Genomic DNA, 19,800 nt, shown 5'->3' with positions numbered 1-19,800 from the left:
TTGTTTCCACAGGCAATCCCAAATGGGCTCTTATCTAACTTCAGCAGTGTATGCTTAATTTTATTTCTCTCTTACATTGGCATCTAAGGCATCTTCCAGCAAGACAGAGGAATGCTAATCCCTTTTAAAAAGTGCACAACATAGAAAAGATAACTGAGCCCCAGTCTCTGAAATCCAGGCCAATATGCTAATAGATGACTTGGGGACAAAGTACTGAACATCATCAGCATTTCAATTTCTTAGGGAGACATGTCTGATTCTGAAGAAGTTCAAGTTTCTGAAGCTTTACATTTCAGACAAGGGTACTATTCTGGTCCCCCCCCCTTTTTTTTTTCTCCCTGACATCGTGCTGTATTTCATGGGTGTCCAGCTTTTTGGCTCGCCCGGGCCACACTGAGTGAAAAGGAATTGTCAAGGGTAACAAAAATATAAGATTAGTGCGTTGGACACGTACAATGTCTAGTATTTAAGACAGTTGGTTTAATGCTATGGCCGTAATATTTAAAGGGAGATTATAAACACGAGGGAAATGAACTTTTTAGTGATAAGACAAAGATAGATAGTGATAGGACGAAGGGGAATGGTTTTAAACTAAAGGAAGGAAGATTTAGGTTAGATGTCAGGGGGAAGTTTTTCACCGAGAGGGTGGTAAGCTGCTGGAATAAGTTGCCCAGAGAAGCTGTGGATGCCTCATCTCTGGAGGTGTTCAAGGCCAGGTTGGATGGGGCCCTGGGCAACGTGGTCTAGTACTTGATTTAGCAGTTGCCAACTCTGCCTGTGGCAGGGGGGCTGGAACCTGATGATCTTCAAGGTCCCTTCCAACCCAAGCCATTCTATGATTCTTTGTCATGCTGCACAGAAGAAACGCAAAACATTGTTAACTCACCTCACTATTAGAAACTATCTGATGCATGCAGCAGCAGCTGGGAAAATGGGACTTTGACATCGAAACTAGATTACTGAAGAAAGTAGCAAAACCACAGGGTTTTAAGGAACCTGTAAAACTGTGACTACCACATGTTTTCACTAAAACATGCTTCAGACTACAGTTTGCATTCTGGGAACAAATCCACATCCAATATCACCTTCAGTTTGCATTTTTCTGCTCTATACCTCCCACAGCAAAAGTAGCAGTGTAAAGAACAATACTACTGTAAAATAAACAAATGAAGAAAAACAAACCCAAACCACATGCATTCTGTTTCTTTCAAGTCTGAAGAACCAAAAATAAGACTTCTCTCCAGTGGTACAGCAGGAGCCATGCAAAAGCTACAGGAGTTCAAAGACTGGTCACTGAAGCAACTTTAGTCTTTTGAAGTGTTGAATTCAATTTGAAAAGGAGAACCAAACATTGTGCTTGTACCTGAAAGGTGAGTTGGAGATCCAAAGCCTGGGACTTTCATGAAATCTGCCCAGCTCCAGCACATAAGTCTCAGAAAGTAAAAGAACAAAAACAGAGGGAGCTTCCCTGAGCTGTGGTACCTTGCACTACAGCTGCCAGCTGCCCAGCAGCAGTCCCACCCCTGTGTGGCAGGCAGTCCCCTCAGAGGAAGGGAATGTCTAGATGAAGAAAGGGAGCATTAAGATCCCTCCAATTTTGTTGTTGTTGTTAAGCTGTGAAATTGTGCCCCAAAATAATTTTCTAGATGATATTTTTAAAAGTTTTATTCTTCAGCTGCAAACTGACATCTTGCAGAGAAGCATATTTTTTTTTACTGTCTAGATATTCATTTTTTCATGTTTCTCCCCAGAAGCAATGTCACCCATTAAATTTGTAACTGTGCCAACGGTAGAGTAGCGTTAAACAATTGTCTTTTTATAACCAAATGGTAATTTTAAGAGGAAATAACTTTTCTCCATGGATAAGTTTGTATCATAGTTAAAAGGAGACCAGGTTCCAAGTATTCAGAAACCTGAAGAGTTAGCTTACCTACAAATTTCGCAATTTCTAATCCCTGCCTTGCTCTGTCATTCAGGAAATAAAAGTCTGGTTTCAGAAAATACAAACCTAGTTTTGCTTTTCAGGACATTTGTATCTCCTCCAGTCTCTCAGAGGCTACAGAGCATTCAACTAGTTACAGAGTACTGCACACCCTACACCTGGAGTGATCTGGTGCCTCCAGCAAAGCAGCAAGTTAGAAATTCAAAAGCCTTGCAGCTTTATTTGCAAGTCTGTCCAGGACAGCTTTAAATAAAAAACCTAAACCTGAATGTCTTAGCTACCATGCTTTGCCAATCTGCTCAAGCAGCCAAGGCATAAGAAGAAAAACGGAGAAGAGCTGTTAAGCGAGCTGTCAATTATTCATATTCCTGCAGGACAAAAAGCAAACAAGAACTGCTAGCACTTGCACAAGCTCTACAGAAAAGAAAGCTGGTTCTGTTTTGCAGACACACATGCTAACAACATAACCAGGGCACAAAACAGTTACTCAGAGATTGAGTTTTACTCCTAGCTTTGTTTCTAAGGCTTGGCGTGTTACTAGGTCTCACTGTGTTTCTGATTATTATTACAAAGCAAAATGTAATATTTTGTGCTCCTTTGTTTACAGGTTGGAAATTGATTTACAACAGAGAGATGAGTTTAATATCCTAAGTTAACTATTTCAGGAGAAAAAAGTAGATCCCAGAAGAGTACAAAAGGGCATACATGCTTGTCACTCTGGATTTGTAGATATGATCTTAAGAGCAAAAGTAGGCACACATAATTTGATGCACGTACTGCCCTTTCAAACAGAGGATGTGTACACAAACATCTTATTCCTAGGCTGCTACCTTAAAGTGAAAAATCTTAACATTAATATCCTGCTAGAACCACAATCCATTTTAGTATTTTAAATGAGCAGTTTTGACTTGAGAGCTCTGTAGGCACATTTATCACTCAGCTGCACAACCACACTATAAACTGTCAACTCTTCATCCCTGTCCACTTTGACAAATTACTCTTGCAACAGCATTTCCAGTTATCCTTAGGAGCCAACGCACCTCATAAATCCACAACATTGTAGTGTTATTAGAATTTCATTTCATGCTTGCATTCGCAAACATTTAAGCTTTCAAGCTCTGCTGCTGGGCATTAATCATGGAATTAATCATAGGATTAAGAATGCCAAATTTAAGCTCAAGGTTAATAACATGCTCAACCAATATTAGTTTTACATTCTGTCACGGGTACAAAATGTAAATAAATAGATAAATATAAGATCTTTGTATGAAGTTTCCAAATATGCACACAGAAGAAGATACTTATTGCACTCTTGTTCCATTATGAAACAAGAAGTTGCCCAAATTCTACATTTCTTAAAGAAAAATTCACATCCCTATAATCTTGAAAAACCAACCATTTGGCCTCCGTAAATTGACACAGTCTGTACATTTGAAAAGCAATATGTCCTTTAATTAATCTACCTATATTATCTTGGTTTAAGGTTTAGAGAAATACTATGAATCCTCTAAAATATTTTGGCTAGCAGATTAGACAACATAAATGGACAGAAAAATGTATAATGTTCTACAGCTACAATATTTATAAAAGCACTTGATACAATCTTCTACAGTTAATGGAATTTAGACAATATTTCAGTATAGACTAGCTTATTTCACAGCATTGTAAGAAGTGACACCTAATGAATCTTCTTACACCATTTATCAGTTACAAGATGTACTTCATCCACTAGCACGATGAAAATGGTGTCTTCATACCACTTCCTGCTAGCTGTGAACCTACAAGCAAAAAGCCAACAGCTCATAGGATTTCCTAAAAGAATAACTGAACTGTAGTTTACTAATACAATTTTTCATCTAGAAGGCTTAATGTTTACTGACATACATGACATTTAACGTTACCAAATAATACACCTAGTGAATGCAGAGCTTTAAGCGGTAACTTTTCCCTGCTTCACAAATGTCCTGAAAGTTTGATTCAAAATTTCCCTAGAAGTCTTGAAGTTTCAGATGAACAAAAGAATTTGAATACAACTTCCACTGTCACTACTGAGCTCCAGATCAGAACGCCCTTAGCGTACTAGTCTCTGTAGACTTGGAAGTTTATTTGAGGAAGGTACTATCTATTTGGCACATTAACACATGAGTACAATACAGCATGGTCCTGACCCAAGACAGTGGTTCCTAGCTGCTGGAGCAATAACAGCTACCACATACAATAAAAATTAAGGAAAGAAAGGCTGGGGCAAGGAAGAGTTCACAAATTGCCCTATACCTTCAGAAATTTCATTCATATGTGAAAGAACAAGCGTTCATGTATGTAGGAAGCTGTCACGTTTCCAACACAGTTACACCATGCTATTTAGCATTTCAGTAACTGGAAATAGTACGTAATAACAAAAAAGTCCTAAGAAATTATTTTATAAAAACACAAATATTCTGTACTCAGCTTCCTTCCTGGAAAGCTGAAGCACTCCATTTAGGACTGAGAGAACACAGCAATGTAACTGATGCACTAGAATGGTGGTTATCTGCATCTTTACAAGCAAAAGTCACATTCTGAAACATAAGATGCATCAGGAACAACATCTACTCGCATTTTGCCACGAGGATGAGCTGAAATATCAATTATGAAAAAAACTAACAGCATCAACAGAGTTTTCAAAACTGATGATCAGAGAAGATTGTCACAGAAAACACTGTGACAAGAATATAAAATATTTAATACGTCATTTAAGAACATCAGATTCTCACATTCCATTGACACGTATCCTCACTTCCAAGATACATCTGCATTAAAAACATGAAGCATCAGCTGGCTGACAGTACACCACAGCAAAAATAGAACTCCACTAATACTAAAACATAACCTTTCAGTAGAAACTTAGATCAACTTCAGATTACTATGAAACTGTACACTCAGCTTTTATAACAAACAAGATAAATAAAAGAATCATCCTGTGACTTTCCCATCCCAGCTTTATAGCCCACAAATTATCACTAAGTGCTAGCACTGTAGTGAGTCAAATTTGTGGTTCAAGGCAGCATGTTTTATTCCTTCAGATAGGAGTTTGGATACGCATTTAACTATTACTTCTGCTTAAAGCAATGCCATGAGAAGTTCAGCTACCATTAAATGAGTAACTGAACAGAATCTGCTTTCATTACAACTGAGTTACTTATATAATAGACTTACTGTTTCAACCTCAGATACAGAATTCAAGAACTCAACCTATTCCCCCAAAATCTTGCAGTAACTACACAATTAAAGAAATTTCTCAATTCTGCAACCACAATAGCTCTCCAACTTTTCTACAGGTAGAAATTCACTATGTATCTATACTACTACCCAGATCAATTGCCGTTAAGTTAGCAAAATTTTACTAATAAGAAGGAAAGGTTCAAGTGACCAAATACATATGACTATTTCTGGCATGTACACCACAAGCTAATAACTGAGCACACTGTAAAACTCCATTGACAAAATTTCTTCTTGGAGAACAAATATTACTCAGGAAACAGGAAATCCTTGAGAAACAAACAAACAAACATGAGGGCAAGCCCTGTACTCAGCTGTGTACAAAACTGGGTTTTGGTTCTGATAGATACCAAAAACTTTAACCAACGTATCAGCAAATTCACCCAAAAATAATGGTATTGGGGTGTTATTATTTTCTGTTAATAGATTCCAAACAGTCTCTCATCAGTAAACGACCATGGTTCCTAGGAGGATTTACCACCTTGTTCCACTTTCCAGATTTCACATTCCAAACAGCTCCCCTAATATTCCTGTCTACTGCTACCTCAGCAGCTACAGAGAAAACAACAGAAGAAGTATTCAGAAGCAAAGATCTATGCTAAAGCTTCATACTTCAGTTAAAAGGATATCTAGTGAAAACTCACTGAACAGTGGCTATTTACACCAATTCAGTTATAAACGTGAAGATTCTCCACGCTAGAAACACCTGAGGACTTCAGAAAAATAGCAACACATTTCTTAATTCTGTTCTAGTGGTTTTCTGAAGAAAATTATGATTTGTTTTGAGAAATGCTTGCAAATAGTTACCAAAAACTATGGAGGCACCATGATGTTCCCCTTAAATGGATGAAAAAATGACTGACCTCACTGAGGTAAATAAAAAAGGAGCACGTGGACCCATCTACACCATAACTTGCATAACAGGGATCCGATCGCCACATATCTTTCATCCACTGAAACAAAACAAAGATACAGTCTGTTAGGTCTAAGCACCACATAATAACTCTAAATTACACTATTTCCCACTGAAGTCAAAAATAACAGAGGAAAGCTGTGAGTCACTATATCCAAACAATCAAAAATGACAAATAACCGAAAGGAAGTTTGGGAATATTTTGCAGCACACTGTATCTCAGCATTCAATCACATTGGGGAAGTAATTACATACCAAATTTGAGTACAGTTTATACAAAAAGATAACAAGGCAAACAGAAGCAAATATCAAAAGGAAAATATATTCAAGGATTCACATGTATGGGTGTGGTTGGAGTTGACTTCTATTGCCCCTGTTGCAGCTGCAATGGAATGTAGCAAGCTGTTTGAGTTACAAAGATTGGAATCTGCCTGATTCTGGCAAGAAGCTGACATTTCCAAAGAAGCAAATAATTCATTTACATTCTTATTTTAGCATCCAAATGATGTATTACATAGCACTTCGCATCCAGTATGTGAAAAATGGACCAAGATTCAGGCCAGAGATTCAACAATTAGAGATTATCTTTAAAAAAAATAAAAAAAACTGAAATTAAAATAAAACTAAAAACAAAAAAAAGAGCTTAAGAGTTTTATTTACAGAAAAAAGGTAACAAAATTCTGCATGTACTTTTCCAGTTGTTTACACCTTCAGTAAATACATCTTAATACTTGATAATTATACGTGAACATCCAGCAATTTTACTTTTAGCCCAACTATTAACAGTCTCCTTACATTTGAAACATAGTTTGGAAAAAAATCTCAATTTCAGCAAGCTTATTGTTTTTCCTTTCCAATGGAAGTCTGATGATTTTCCATATTTAGTCCTTCCAACTGCAAAACTAGTAAAATGTACAATTTGCAGAGAATTAGATGTAAATCCCCAAACCAGAATGTTATGATCATGTTTTATTTACTTATTTTTAACAATTTTTTTTTTTAAAAGCATCCCATCTAAATGAAATTTTAGGGTAAATTGATAGACGTCATCACCCTGAACAAGACAATGGCTTTCTGTTCGGAAACAGAACAACTTCTCTGCTGGGAGTCTAAGTTCTAAGTTTTGTAGTGACTTGTGCTCCTAAACATTATCTTTTTGACCCATTTTTTTTTTTTCTTTTACGCCAGTGGGTAGTGACTTCTTGCAACGTATATTCAGTTTTTAAGCAAGATAAACATTTTAAAACATAACAAATTAAAAAGAGTCCACAGTTACCTTTATTTTCCCTTCACAGTGAGGAAAACCATCCATAGGAGGCAATTCACACTGTTCCTGGGCTCCATTTATGAGATCTAAAGAGAAACACAGACCATAACTGAATTTTGTTTTACAGTTCTAACAGATAGCCTAATGAATCTCTCCATTTAAGACATCCAGACACAGCTGAAGAGTTCTACTATGTAGCACTTGTTATAACATTAAAATTCAGAAGAAAGCTTCTTTTCCCATCCTTACTACGTTACCTATTCTGAACTATAGTTAGAAAAAGGAAACATTCTTGTAAGATATTGGAAGAGAAGGCTTGGGCAATATTTCCTAGCACATCTAGCTCAGTGTGCCTGTACTGCCACATAAGCTCACTCCCGTTTTGTTCCTAGGCTTCTATCATTCTTGCTACTGTTAGTGTTTTCTCCTTCGACTGGAATCAGAGGTAAGCATATCTTATGTATTCCATGGAAAGCTGGGACCATCTCAAACAGGTACCAGCAATGCATACTTTTATATAGATTACAAAGAGAGGACAAAGCAATTGGAGCCCTGGGGATGCTAATCTACACATCTTGAATTTCCAAAGCATGAAAAGAGCTAAAAAAAAACAAACAAAAAACCCTTTAAAAGGGTATCATGTCCTCATTTGGAGATGACGAAAAAACTCAAACCCTAATTTTTTTTATGAATACTTTTGTTTAAAAAGTCTGGATAGAAGTAATAGCTTCTTTCTGTTGTGGAAAAATACACCATTAAGTCTGACATAAATGTTACTTTTGTTGGAAAATAGTATTTAAGAAATGACTTAGATTTTTATTTTTATCTTTCCAATCCTAATTAGGATTTACAGCAATTAAAATGCAAATACTGAGACCTCCTTCCAGCAAAAACTTGGAACTTTAAGCCAACAGTTCGAAACACAGACACTGTCAAGTCAGTACAATCCTAGATAAGACAATTCTTTCTCTTAAGCTTTGAGTGTTGACATTAATTCCCATTCTACAGACATTTAGGTGTTTTGAAGCCAACTTAATTCTCGCTGACTGCTGTAATGCAAAGAATTATTAAGCATCTTCCTAACACATTAGTACACTGAAAGTCAACGCATCGACAAATTGAAAACGTGAATGTGAACATATTATCAATCTAAGAGCTCACAGGTGTTTTTTAATGCAGTGCTCTATTAGTGAGGTCCTAAGACATTCAATATATAACAGAAAATCCATCCTGATGTTTAGACAGCAGCTATGTGTTCACTTTGTAAATGTCTGTGGCTGTTTAAAGATTAACAGCTCCACATCAGAGATTGCTAGTGCACAGCAGGTGAAAATGAACTTGTGAACAATTATCAGTTATTCCAGTGCAAAGTCTGACACATTCGCATGACTGACTTGGCAGATCTAAGCAAAGCCACCTGACCTTGTACCAGAAAAGGTACTTCTCCTCTGTTGCTGTGCACGAGTAAAGATGGATTGGGTAAAGTCACATGCCTCTGACATTGCACTATTTGAACACTGTTTCACAGCTACAGGTCTTCACTGCTCTCACAATTAATCTCATTGTCAGGGAGTTTTGTTTGTTTTACTGAAGCTTTATAGCCCCCAAGAGAAAACTATGGTTCAAAGAACAATCTGCAATAGATAAATGATTTTTTGTTTGCTTCCCAGTCACTCACTAACACAACAGTAAAAAATCAGGATCTGTGAGTGCTACATACGTGTTTTGCCCCTTTGCTATATGCACATCCTTCAAATAAAGTGTTTTGGGAGAGGCTTAAAAATTGTTGTATTTTTTCTCTGTCATATAGTTAGAAAGTCTAGAAATAACGCATAAAGGTGGTAAGCTGAATAATAGTTATCATTAACTGAAACAAAGATGCAAATGAATAGTTATTCAGTAGTGAATATTGCCTGGTAGGTGTTTTATTTGTCACAGAAGTTTTAAAATAGTTCTATTGATTAAAGCAAATAAAAAGGCCACAATAATACTGAACTTGCAAACTGCGATACCAGCAGCCTATTTAGCCTTCTAAGGACCAGCTCTTCATTCTTCAGAGAATGTAAACATCTTAAGAATTTAACATGACACAGAAGCTTGTACACTTTGGAATACTGAGGCCAAAACCCAGATTCTTAGACTAGAGCAAAAAAAAAGCGTATTTAAAAAGCCTCATGATGATCTATAGCACAGATAACACCTCAACTCAAAACGTTCCTATCAGGAGGTCTCACAAAAGCAGAACTCTCCTTAGTACCAAAAGGACAGAGTAATCATCTCTTTTTCTGCTTTTGATCAATCAATCAATGTGCTATTCTTACTTCAATTCATGGAATCTTCTCTTTTTGCTTCTAAGTCTGTTCAGAAATCTGGCATTTAAGGTTAGAAGCAACGCTCCAGTTAAAGCTTTTTTTTGTTTGCACAAGATCTCCCTCCTCTTCTCCTGCTAATTAACACATTCTGAATTTAATTCACATTTTCCTCTCCAGCTGGTAAGAGAGAGAATTTGCAGTGTGAGCTGAAAGAACTATCGATGTATTCAAAGAAATCAGCAAAAGGTTACAGTAATTTTAAATGCAGAGCACAAAATGCTTTCCACTAACATTTTAGAATCTTCAGTTGCAAAAGCATTGGTATGATTTAGAGAAAATTAACTTTCCTACTGCTAGTCCATCCTCACACCAGCTGTGCTGCTGTGTTCCATTAACACTACTGAAATCGATGCGATGTTAGGAGATTTCAAGTAGCAGTCAAGTGGTTAATCAAAATGCAGCCCAGGGGACCACTAACAGCCCCTTTCAGCATTACTAATACAGCTTAGTGCTGCAGTGGAAAATGGTCATGTGTGGTCCTCTGCACAGTCATTATACCGTGCTGCAACGGGAAGGCTTGAAAACACACAATTCTCAGAAAAGTGGGAAAAGCTGCTTGCCATTATATGTCATGTGGAAAAAGAACACAATGGATAAGGCACAATAAATGAGCCCAAGCAAAGCATATCCTGAGAAAGCTGTAATCTTGGCTGTTAGAAGCAGTGCAGCCCACATCCTATTGTGTCCGGTACACCATGATGTTTTGTGAGGACTAGTTTGTTTTTCAATGCATGACCATGGATAATATTATACCTGCTATTTTAGCTGAAGAAAAGCCTTCTGCGGTCCTCTTAAGACAGGGCAGCTTTGGAAATTCAAACCAACATACAATACTTGAGCTTCTTATTAAGTTTGCCTCTGCAAGCACAGAACTACGGGATAAGCTATGGTTGCAGTTAAATGAACCTCTCCTGTGCATAACAAAGTTCACTGGAAAGAGCCATGGAAATAAATCAACCGATCATGAAGTTACCTGAGTCTTCCTTCCCACCTAGAAGCTTTCAGTATGTCACCCCAAAGCCCGCAGGATGAAGTACATGGAAACACGAAGACAAACATTCGTTTCACCATAGTAACATTAAATAAAAATGCCTGTTTTCAGCATTGCTGAAGCTGACTTGTCAGTCTGCCTTGCTACATATTCACAAAGGTGCCAGATATCTGACAGGCATCCATGCCATCATCTCTTAGATGACAAATACTGAAGTCTGCAGCCAAATTAGTCTTAACATCTTTAAAGTCACTCAAGTTGTTAAAGAGAATTCAACAGCCTATACACCAGAACATGTTAATACATAAGCTAGAAATGCTCTGGAAGCTATGAACAGATACACTAAAAATATTCTCCCTTATTCAGTAATGCTACATCCAGTATCCTGATATGGAACCGCTCTTAGTCTTGGAAGGAGCTCTCCAAGAACCATCTACATTCAAGGGGGGAGCAGGGGGGAATTTGACATGAACCTTCATTTGCTCTTTTTTATGGGACCAAAGGCATACTATTAAAATCTTCTTAAGTCATATATTTCAGTGCAAAAGAACACTTAGTAAACAACCAGACTGGCACAGTTTTCTGTGCTATTACACCATCTAAGATAGATAGTGACAATTACAATTTTTTTTTTCCACTGAACATGCACGGAAGCACAAAGTCAGCGGTCTCAAGAGTACCTTCACCCTTACTTTAAGTCAACATCTTTATTTAGAAAAATGTTTTGTAACATGCATATTCATTATTAATACCATTATTGTTTAGCAGTGTTCTAAAGAATGAGGAATTGGAACAGTTTCCTTAAATTAAATTAGTCTCAGCTATCTGAAGTACACAGCAAGGGTTTGCAGTTAAAAACAAAACCTACATTAAATCTCACACAAAACTCACACACGCTGCTTATCTGAAAAAAAATCACAAAAAAAACAGGACAGACTCTCTGATTATTTTTGTGCAAGGAGACTGTGCTATGTGATGAGATATGCTTAGTGGAATTCTATCCCACAAAGCCGTGAAACTTACCAATGGTTTATCCTAGAAAAGCCCTAGTGTTAAAAACCAAATTGCCTAAATGAAGCTGATCTTGTGCCTGTCACATGGATCCAACCATTCAGCTGCAACAGAAGCTGCGCTGTGGAGAAGCTCTGCTTGAGAGTGCCATGATTTCACATTTACCTGTTTCTATTTTATCATCTTAAAAACAGTAATTTAAGATTTACCCAGCGTGTTATTACTGGCAGTGGCTCAAGGCTTCCCGTTTAAAGTTGAGAAAAACTCTTATCTGCTATGCACCTATGTTTAGATTGGTACCTGCTTACGTAAACAAGAAAATATTATTCCTTGCAAATCCAGAGAAGGTGGCTACCAAATCTCTCTAAAGCTTTTCCAAAAAACTTGGACAAATGCAAGCAGAGGAGACAGAAAGAAAAAAAGACTTCACTGCATCTGACACCAATCAGCTGAAGTCTTGTAAACATCTCTCAACATTTTACTCTTTCACAAATCTGAGGTTCTGAAAAAGTAGTTGAAAATTGTCAGTGTCAAATAAACAAGGTTGCTTGACGTTTCTGAGGAAGGAAGAAGAATAAGGAAAGCATGCTTATAATTTTACACATGGATCTAAAGAAGGGGGAAAAAAGGAACACAAAATCTTACTCAAGCTATTCAAGCTGCCACACAGCTTTGCTTTTTAACATCATCTGTGCAGTCCATCAGCTCTCATCATCCTCGAGCAGAGATCCCATGCTCAACCCCTTTGGGGTTAGGATTAAAAATATTTGAGAAAGAGCTCCCACTCCATTATGCTTTCACTCAAACCAAAAGAAAAGAGTAGCTAGTTTGTTCTAGAATCATGATATCATTCAGGTTGGAAGAGACCACTAAGATCATCTAGTCCAGTCATCAACCCAGACTTCTCAATGAAAGATTCTGCAAAACTAAGAGGAAGAAACCAGATATAGCAACACACTACAAACACCAAAACTAAACAAAATACAGATATGAACAGTCAGTACATTCTACATGTAAGTTGTCTGAAAATCCAAAAAGGAAGAGAGAGACTCTGGTCTCTAAGTTGAGAGAACTGAAGAACGAATCAAACATAAGTTTGGAGTTTACCTACTTCAGAGGGAGCCAAGTTACAGCCCTTGCTAAATCCTCAACATTTCCTCCCACCGTTACCACCTTATCATGAACGAGTATAATCCAGATGGATTTTCTTCAGATCATTTAATGTGCCAAGAACTCCACACATCACTATGAAGTGATATCTTCTGCTGCAGATTTCAACACTGCTGCCTCAATTCTACAGCACACTTTACAGCCAGAGGTCGAACAATAAAAAAAAAAATGAAAACAAAAAAACACAACAACTACGTTTCTCCATGCCTTGCCAAACAGAGAGCATAACGGGTAAGGAGACTTTTAGAAAGTGATGAATAACTAATTCCACACAGCCCCTAAATTTTAAGCACTCTGAGTCATATTCCTAGGATGTTTGTCCATCTGCCCCAAAGTACAGTTATAAATATTGTTCAAAGAATAAATTTTAGTTATGCTAAGTAATGTCCAAACAGCAGCCTATCTTGGGTTTCAGCATGATAATGAGACTGCTACACTAACTCTCATGGGCTCTGTGCCAAGTAATATCTATCACATAAATTTAGCCTATGCTTTGACCACAGGAGCCTAAAGGATTGACCAAAACTGTTTTAGAAATGTTTGTGGCTTCCTATTAGGCTGTTACAAGAGATAAATAGCCATGATGGCTACCGCTAGGCAGATTTAATTCAGGTTCTGGTTGTATTACTAATCTTCAAATAAAGATAGATGATTGTTCAAAACTGCATTTTTTTTCCTTCACTGACAGGCTCCTTCACAGAAGGCATTGCTCAATCCTTTATGAGTTGATAATTTTATGATGTAATTTATGATTTTTGTATAACACTCCAAGTTGCAAATCCTCCCATTTCAACATCCATCTGGACCTCTGGACTCTGTGGCTCATATTATCCAACATTTGCCACAGTTAGTCTACATACTGTTTGTTGAACACTGGTTTATTTTATTTTAAATCTTTGATACTCAGATACTTTCTGGATGTTTTATCTCTTCCTAAACAAATTTGCCCACTTCATCATTTTGGTACTGGTGCTATCATTTACTTCTCAAGAAAACCTATAGAAGATGTTGATAAAAGCTTAAGATGATCTTCAATTGCCCTTCAAATGACCTCATATAGTAGTTCCAGATGTTTTAAAAGTAGCTACAAAAAGTAACAAGATTATTTATTAGGTCTTTTCTCATTTACATGATTCAGGCGATGTTCTTCATCTGTTTCTACATATTTGAGGCTGTAAAGGCTGTGTATCCCTTTATTAACCCCATCATAGAGCTACAGGCACCTGCTGCCCACTAACAAACACACAGCAGATCTGTTCAGGCAGCTGCTGTCACAATTCAATGTCCGGATATGGATATCGATGAAAGAATATCAAAATATCACAAAAGTACACAGAAAATTTGTAGTTTTACTTTTTTTTCCCCACTAGAAAGAAGATGACAGATTCAATATCAAGAGAATGTGGTAGCCAAAGGTGGTTTAGCTTACATGCAGTACATAGAAGCAGCCCTGCAAGTTTCTCAGTTATACATTAGAACTTTCCTGGACCAGCAGATGCTTTACAGCCAACAAGTGCATGGGCAAAATTAAATATCCTCTGGCCTCAGCTTGTTGAGAAACACTGCAGCATTTTTAAAGAAGGTGATTTTTCAACCACTTTTTCAGCAACTGCAACTGGCAACCATTTCTCAAAACACACCCTCTTTAGTATTATGTGGACTACTTCCATACTCAAACACAAATATGCATCTAGGCTAAAAACAACATACAAGTGAACAGGAAGAAGACAACGTACATTTAAATATGATAAATAGAATTCTAATTTGTACTACTGTTCTGGTTGTCTATACAGATATTGTGAATAGATATGGAAAATTAAAAAAAAAGAAATCCCAATATGGTCCAATTGTCAGTGCCCTTAATCTTCCTTAATATAAGGAATTTTGCAGTCCATAAATCTGAGTCATTGCTACATAGCTGCCATGTTTATTACATTCAGATAAAATCAATACAAAAAACCACAACTGATTCTGGTTACTGGATTCTGAAACTAAACTAGAATTGTTCCATTATCACAATCCTCCATCCAGCATTCAGAAACAATTCTTGTTTTCTGAATTACAGGCATGTACCTAAAAAAAATGGTTCCACTTGCAGACAGGGTTTGGAAGGATAAATGCTTACTAATAATTTTTCTGTTTCTCCTAGCTTGTAGATAAAAAAGGGCTTTTTTTTTTTTAAATGAAAGCCTCAGCAATACTTAGCATGGGCAATTGCAACATTTACTTACTAGGTTTATTTTCTGAATTCAATGCAGTAACTATGTAACTTCTACAGTTTGTTACTGTCAGGAAACTACTGTGAAGACAGAAGCAGAAACCTATTTTTCACTTCCATTTGGAAGTACTTCTGATGAATTTCCACATGTTGCTTCAAATGGACAAATAGTAAGCACTTTAACTAGCAAATACATGAGGATTAGCCCATTGGTGCTATCCATCCAGAACAGTGACACCATCCAAACAGGCACCAGTACAATATATAATCAGAAGTTAAGTAACTGCTTCTTAAAGGTTTTTCTGTTCTTGCTCTTTACTACAGGTGCTTCGACATTTCAAATTTAGGGCATCAAGAGACAAAAACTGAAACTCTAGTAAGACAAATAGCATTCTTTGCCACAGATCAAGCCCCAGGCAGCAAAAAGCTACAGATACTGAAGCCTGAAAACTTCTACCAAGCTTCTTAAAGTTTGCTTGTGAGTATTAAAACTGTTACACTTATTGACTCCAAGAACAACAAAATTCATTTGTTCTAAGAACTGATGAAATGTGTTTTCTGGTCAGACAAAAACAACGGTCCTTTGCCTACAAAAGAAGAGGCAACAACATGAGTTTACTCCTACCACTTATCTGCAAACCTACTGAAATAGCAGCATCAAATCTCTCTTTTGTCCGACTATAAAAGGTAAATATATAGGGTCATTTTTCATTTTATTTATAATCCTGAAACTGTAACAGTATTATACTAACTCACGTTCCAGGGATGACTAAGACCTAGTGTTGTATTCCTTGTGGTATTAACATGGCTCACTCCGTCAGCAGTCTCCAAGTGCTGTATTGCTTTAGTTTCTAATCTGTCTTCAGTCTATCAAGGGCCAGAGACTTAGGGAAAAAAAAAGTTACTGCAAGGTAAACAGTAGTATAAAATGAATGCAAAGGGCTTTGCTAAATTCCTATGAGCATATTTCTATATTCTTTGGCAAATGAAACACAAAAGACCTCTCTCACTGAGAGATAATAGGTGTTGAACATCCTAGTATGAACAAATGCTGATAACACAGAGAAGCAGACACTTAAGCCTGCTGGCATGCTTTAATCATGTCATCATTTCACAGCCACTCTCTCTGACTTCCCGACAACGGTACTTCCCTACCAAAGCTTACATCTACTCCGTTTTGCAATATCTGAACACACTCTCTCAACATTAGTATTTATTTTGCTAGGAAAGCCAAGCACAGGCAAGACTTAGGTTGGCCTCGGTCTTCTGTTCTGTGCTCTTTTTGAGGACCACAAAGATCACTAGTTGGGCAGTCAGACTTCACTATGGTCAGGACAGTCAATACCTGTTTTGACTGGTGGCAGAGAAACTAATAGGAGGACAGGTCAATAGACCAGGCAGTATGAACGGTAAGACTTAAGTCAGTGTACCAGCCACACTCACAGCTGGGAAGCCTGCATGACTGAGTCACAAGGGTGAAGAGGCTAGCGAGACATTCTGCCAACACAGGGTCACTGAAATGCTTTGAGAAGCTCTAAGGCTAGTGAACTGTCCACTCACTGAAGAAAAAAAACAATGTTTTCAAATGACTTTTTAAAATATATATTTAAGTTGAAGGTACTATAGTAGGTCATCTCTGTGTCAAATCATAAGAGCTATTACAGTAAGAAATTAGTTTTTAAAAATCGTAGCCAGTAACACACATAACAAAAATTTTCCTTTTGTTAACAACCAGTAAAGTGCATACAGCAGAAATGCAGAGCAGACTCATTACAGAGCTGTATGGGTTAGCTAACCAACCCAAGTAATCAAGCTTAGCAAGAAAATGTCTGCCCAGTTTCACCTTTCCAATGTGCAATCATTTAAAAGCATGAAATATTTACTATTAATAAAGTAGACTACACCTTTTTGACAGAGAATATTATTTTCTGCAATATGTTCAAGTTATCATAGAAAGTCTTCTCTGACCTTGTAAAAGATCAGTGCTGTTGAGTGCAATTGATTTGGGTTAGACTTCTGAACTTTGCTTTCTAAGACATTTCAAATATCTGCAACTGAAAAAAACCATAGCATAGAGAGAGAAAATATAGATTCTGCAGTCCATAAATACTGCTCTACTCACCTGCTACATTAAGCTTTTCGACTGCTCCTAAGCTGGGAGCCGGAGTGGTAGTATTGTTGGTAGAGTTTGCTCCTGTTCCATTTAGTACAAGATTTTCCACTTTGGACTCCAGTTTCCCAATGCGCTGCAAGATATTATCCAACAAGACAGCAAGGGTTTTCTTCAAATCTACAAATGAAAAGATAGATTGCTTAATAATGAACGCCTGCTATCAGACAGAATCAAAAATAGATATGAGAATGAGACTGGAATATACACACACACACACACACTTTATCAGTGAACTATTGTTCTCTGCTTTGCTCAGCCTTAGATACAAGCTACCCTTGATGTGTAACTGGTCTTCCCATGTATTTTATAAAGCACAGTACAACTCACACATGTATCCTACATTCAAGGCTAAGTATGAACCTATGTGGGCATACACATAGGAACAACAGAGCAAATGTATATTTTATAATAGCTCAAGTAATAAGTTACTTAAATAGCAATGAATGCCTGCATCTTAAAAGCACCTATCATCTGCCTTCAGGTGCTATTCCAGAGCTCTACACAGACAAACACACCGTCCCTTTATATAGACACATACCATATGCTCTCCAACTAGAACATCCAAAGAAAAACCTGAGAACTTGTCTCTACCACAAAAACACACCCCAAATCATTCAGTTTTTGCAAAACTGCCCATCCAATCTACAACATCAGCTGGACCTGTCAAATTATCAAGTTGGAAAAAAGAGAAACGAAGGACAAAGTACTTTCATTTAAAAGCAAAGCCAGAATTAGACTTGACTGAGATATTGGACCTGGAAGTCTTTGCTGTATTACCTAACTATTTCAATAACAAGACTTAAATCCATAGTAAAGAGCTCTTAGAGGAACAGAACGTAATGGTCTGTCAGATTCTCAGTCATTTGGAAAACAAAATTCCACTTCCGAGAAAAGACACAGCTTTGAATCAGTATGGAAACCTTCTGCATCTCTTCCACCACAACCAGGTTCTGCACTGGTACAAAATGTTGAAATGTACCCAAAACACTTGTTCCTTCAGTCTGTTTGTGACTGTCTCTGCTTATCTATTTGATCAGATGTGGCACTTCCATTTGCAAGGAAAGCAACAAGTAATACTTGGAGCTCGCATAATACATAACAACCCAAAAAGTGTTTTGTGATGTATTTTCTTTTCTATTTCTTTTGTTCAGTTTTCTCAAGGTAACACAAACACTTGGGTAAGTTAAAAGAATTACAGGCAAGAGAAAAAATAGACCACTGTCATATTAAAAATCTATAGCTCAAGTGTCAACAAGCCAAATAAGATGAAAGTATTGTTCTTTGTTCATTTACCTTTTGTCTCAGGATTAAGGAATTTGGTATGATGAATTTACATTATTTTCCCACATAATTACATACATATGCATATATATGTATAATATCCCTTCTGCTTTCTACAACTTTAGAATCAAATAACTTTCTGATCTGTAACAGAAAATTCCTACATCCATTCAAAGAGATTAATCTGTCCCAACATCAGTTGTAGTTTTGCCATAAAAAACGTTGGACTTTTTCTTAGGAGTAGCTCAAATTTTATGCAAATGTGAGAGTAAATAAGGATTGGCATAAGAAGCTTAAAAAGCTTGTGATTCTTTTCTCCTAATACAAAGGAGTCCTATTTCTTCAGTGGAGCCATACAGAATATGGTTGCTTTTTTTTGTAATTGTGTTTTCTTTAGTCTGCCGAAGACTAGAATCTTATGTGCTAATAATATGGACTGTCTTGATATAATTTTAAATATTGGCATGGTGCAATAGAGTGAAAGATAAAAGAACCATTTATGAAAATGTGATGTTTCACAGTGGGAGTCCAGAAGACACTTAGTGGTAATTCTGCAGTGGTAGAAGAGCGGAGCAGGGATTTAACACCAACAAAAACATGGAACAGGGGAAGAAAATTTAGGAAGAAAGGTAAGGTGGAATATTCAGGAAAAAGTGAGGAAGAAACATAGTACACAAAGGCATATACAAAACATGAGGAGAAGAACAGCTAACACTGTAATCTTTTAACAGTAATACCAAAACATTGATATAAGACACTGCTTGCCAGAACAAAAAAGCACCTGGAGGCTAATCTGAGAAGGAGAGGGCCAAAGCAGAGATTTCAAATAATTTTTGCAAAACAGCCATTTACTACTATAAAAATCTAATACTTAGTGTGTATATTTGAAGTACAACCTTTTTAAAGGAAGTGTTTGATCCACTGATCTGATAGGGCAATATAAAGTAGAAACAAAAGTGAGAAAGCAAACAAGATGTGCAATCAAAATTAATGAATGACTGAACAATTTTTGAGTGGGTAAGAGTGGCCAAATCAAGCAAACTTAGTACTTACTCTTGAACACAGGAATCATGACTGTGCTCACTAATAGCAATCAGAAGATAAGATTAAAAGAAATAAAAAGGCTAAAAAGCAAGAGCATATCCTGTACACTCAGACCTAGCTAGGGCTTTTTTGGTTGGTAACGTTGTGTGAGGTCTGGGGG

The 19,800-nt window shown here is 37.0% G+C and overlaps 1 protein-coding gene across 3 annotated transcripts in view; it reads right to left on the bottom strand.

The window, feature by feature from the left end:
• MGAT5 (mannosyl (alpha-1,6-)-glycoprotein beta-1,6-N-acetyl-glucosaminyltransferase) overlaps nucleotides 1–19,800 on the bottom strand; it is a 102,943-nt gene that overhangs the window by 51,506 nt on the left and 31,637 nt on the right. For all 3 annotated transcript variants that reach the window (XM_021397944.1, XM_021397945.1, XM_021397943.1), the window contains 3 exons: nucleotides 17,265–17,432; nucleotides 7,390–7,466; nucleotides 6,064–6,153 (listed from right to left, as the gene is read on the bottom strand). In XM_021397944.1, the coding sequence (XP_021253619.1) occupies nucleotides 6,064–6,153; nucleotides 7,390–7,466; nucleotides 17,265–17,432 (335 nt within the window). The remainder of the gene's footprint in view (nucleotides 1–6,063; nucleotides 6,154–7,389; nucleotides 7,467–17,264; nucleotides 17,433–19,800) is intronic.

This window comes from Numida meleagris, chromosome 5 (genome assembly GCF_002078875.1).
Source record: "Numida meleagris isolate 19003 breed g44 Domestic line chromosome 5, NumMel1.0, whole genome shotgun sequence".
NCBI classification, from domain to species: Eukaryota; Metazoa; Chordata; class Aves; order Galliformes; family Numididae; genus Numida; species Numida meleagris.
This window is presented reverse-complemented; position numbering and strand designations above follow the sequence as displayed.